Source organism: Poecilia latipinna, unplaced genomic scaffold, assembly GCF_001443285.1.
Source record: "Poecilia latipinna isolate Pla-1442-1.1 unplaced genomic scaffold, P_latipinna-1.0 Scaffold1685, whole genome shotgun sequence".
In the NCBI taxonomy this organism is placed as follows: Eukaryota; Metazoa; Chordata; class Actinopteri; order Cyprinodontiformes; family Poeciliidae; genus Poecilia; species Poecilia latipinna.
The window spans coordinates 87,357-90,280 of record NW_015114301.1 but is presented as its reverse complement, the minus strand read 5'-3'; the positions used below and the strand labels follow the sequence as shown (position 1 = coordinate 90,280).

Below are 2,924 nucleotides of genomic sequence, written 5' to 3'. Positions count from 1 at the left end.
ATATATATATATATTAGCTGACATTATTAATGCAGAACATGTATAATAAATGTTTAATAAATCTATGAGTTTACTGTTTGAATTGAATTTCTAAAGTTAATTGCCTTTTTGAAGATATTATAAATGTTTTGTCTCAAAGTTTTGAGATGCACAGTGCAGAGCTAATGAGAACATCTGTTCGTTGAAACACAATTGTGATTTTATTTTTGTTTTCTTTGTCCAGAAATAAAAACAATGTTCTTGTATATCCTTGGGCTGGTGGCTGTTTGGTACGTCTACCGCTGGTACAAAGAAAGCAAAAGAGTTCCCAACCAGGGGGACAAATATGTGTACATCACTGGCTGTGACTCCGGGTTTGGGAACAGCCTGGCCAAACATCTGGACAAGCTGGGCTTTTGTGTGATTGCTGGCTGCTACACGGAGAACGGTGAAACTGCGCTGAAGAAGGTCTCCTCCGAAAGGCTGACAACCATTTCCCTGGACGTCAGCAAGTCTGAAAGTGTGAAAAATGTGGCGGCTTTCATTAAGACCCTTGTTGGAGAGAAAGGTGAGTGGTTTCCTCCCCAGTTTTATTTTTATCAGTTGATTAAGTTGGGAAGAAATAATTAGCAGAGACACTCTGGTTATTTTGATGTAGCCTAAAACAGCGGATTCGCTCACTGATGTGAGTTTTATCAGTCCCATCCCAGGGTTCATCTTGTGCTTATGTTGTTTCAGGTCTGTGGGCTGTTGTGAACAACGCTGGAGTTTCCACGCCGTCCGGTCCCGTAGAATGGCTCACCATTGACGATTACAAATCCATGCTAGCCGTCAACCTCAATGGAGTGATCGACGTCACTCTGAGCGTGCTCCCTCTCATCAAGAAGGCCAGGGGCAGAGTGGTAAATGTAGCCAGTGTGTTCGGGCGAATCAGTCCATTTGGGGGGCCTTACTGTGTGTCCAAGTATGGAGTGGAGTCCTTTAATGACAGCCTGCGGTAAGAAGGACCAGTGTTTTGTTATTTTTTTTATTTTTCCTTGTTCTTGATTGAGATTGTCTTCTTTTTTGATGTGTATTTTTGTGTTTTAGTTTGAACATGGCACCATTTGGAGTCAAAGTTTTGTGCATTGAGCCAGGCTTCTTCAAAACAAGTGTGACTGACACTGTGATACTGAAAAAACACTTCAGGAGCCTTTGGGACAGATTACCTCAGGATTTGAAGGATGACTATGGGTATACTTTCTTGGAGACAGGTGAGTTTTAATAGCTCCGCTTATCTTTACCCTTTTTTTTTTCATTACAGAAACAATCAGGCCCAAATGCCCACACTCCTAATGGCATGTGGTTAAAATGTCCTTTGTATCCATAGATATAGACTAGAGGCTTACCTATAAATTTAAGGAGCATTGAATTGTATCAATCTGCATTTACATTTTCTGAAATGTTTTAAACTTATCTAAACCATTGTTGGAGCTCAGCAGAGATTCAACAGGTTAAAAACAACCTTGTTCTTAGGTTTTACAAAATTATGCCTCTATTTGGAACCTATTTTTTTATTTTTTTTTTTGACATCGCAGCCCATTAAGTACCTGAATTTTATGTTTGCTGTTGAAAAAGTGTTTGCAGTACTTCAGTTTTAAGCCATGTTGCACAGGATATCTTCAAAAAAGGCTTCATAAAAGTTCACAAATTTTGGTTTTAAATCACGTATTTAGCAGATAGATAAGATTAATGGTAGTGCAGATGTAAGGTGTTTTTTTTTTCTTTTTTTTCATGAACTGACAGAAGGCTGAACGCGAAACTTGACCTTTTACAGTTTGTGCAATAAGCAAAAATACATTTAGCTTCCCTGCTTATAGGCATTTAAGCATTTAACTGTAGATTAGATAAATGTTCAGAGTCAGAAAGTACAAAGATAAATCTTCAGTACATATTTTGCTAAACAGAAACTAGTTTGATTTAGATTTACAAATACTTGTGAAAAAGGAAACTTTGAAACTTCACTACCCTGCCCTGACAAGTGGAGCAGGGTCTTGCACTTTAAACCTTTTTTTTTTTTTTTCATTCATCAGCCATTTCATGCATCAGCCAAAGTGCTTTGCATTCAGTTTTATGGTTATTTATTTATTTTTTTTTTTTCCTAAGATGGACGTTAAATCATGTCTGGATCACCCACTGCAGAACATTGACTGTCTTTCAGGTCTCGAGCAGCTGGATGAAAGGTTCAAGCAGTTTCGAGACAGCGACCTGATGAAGGTAGTCCACTGTATGGAACACGCCATCGCCTCCGTCCACCCTCGCTACCGCTACTCCCCAGGATGGGATGCCAAGTTCCTCTGGTTGCCCATGTCATACATGCCAACTTGGCTTTCAGATGGATTTTTCCTTCGATACAGTCCCAAACCCAAAGCATCTGTGATTTGACAAACATCCTGTGCGTGTTATTTTCACAACACTAAATGTTAGCTTTACACATCTGACAAACTTTGTCAACATCCTTTACGTCTCAAGTCCTGTAATAATCTGTTACCCCTTTCTTGAAAATGAAGTTTTCTGTATGACATATGTATTTTGAATAAAAGTTTCTGTATTAGTTATAGAGTAAGCAGAAACAATAATGTGCTGTGCAGTGATGGCATACTTACTTTGAAAAAGTAACTTTAATCTGATTACTGATTGCTCCTTGAAAAAGTAACTTAGTTAGATTACTGATTACTTGATTTGGAAAGTAACTAAGTTACATTAAAAGTAACTTTTTTAGTTACTTTCAGCCACCTGTGATAATTACATTGATCTTTGCCAATATTTAATTGCAAGTTATTTTATAATGGTAACATCCACTTATAAGGTTGAACTGAAGGTGAGATTGTTTAATGGTTAAAACAGTTCCAAAAAAAAAAAAAAAAAAAAAAAATTTTAAAAATTTGTAGTGATTTTTTTGGTTT

The 2,924-nt window shown here is 37.3% G+C and overlaps 1 protein-coding gene across 1 annotated transcript in view; it reads left to right on the top strand.

Annotated features, from left to right (window-relative positions):
* The window catches only part of dhrs9 (dehydrogenase/reductase (SDR family) member 9), a 16,236-nt gene extending 13,634 nt beyond the window's left edge, over positions 1-2,602 (top strand). Inside the window, exons 2-5 of the mRNA XM_015060097.1 lie at positions 224-547; positions 718-976; positions 1,069-1,232; positions 2,180-2,602. Of these exons, the coding sequence (XP_014915583.1) occupies positions 235-547; positions 718-976; positions 1,069-1,232; positions 2,180-2,403 (960 nt within the window). The 5' untranslated portion in view covers positions 224-234 and the 3' untranslated portion in view covers positions 2,404-2,602. The remainder of the gene's footprint in view (positions 1-223; positions 548-717; positions 977-1,068; positions 1,233-2,179) is intronic.
* Positions 2,603-2,924: the final 322 nt, after the last annotated feature.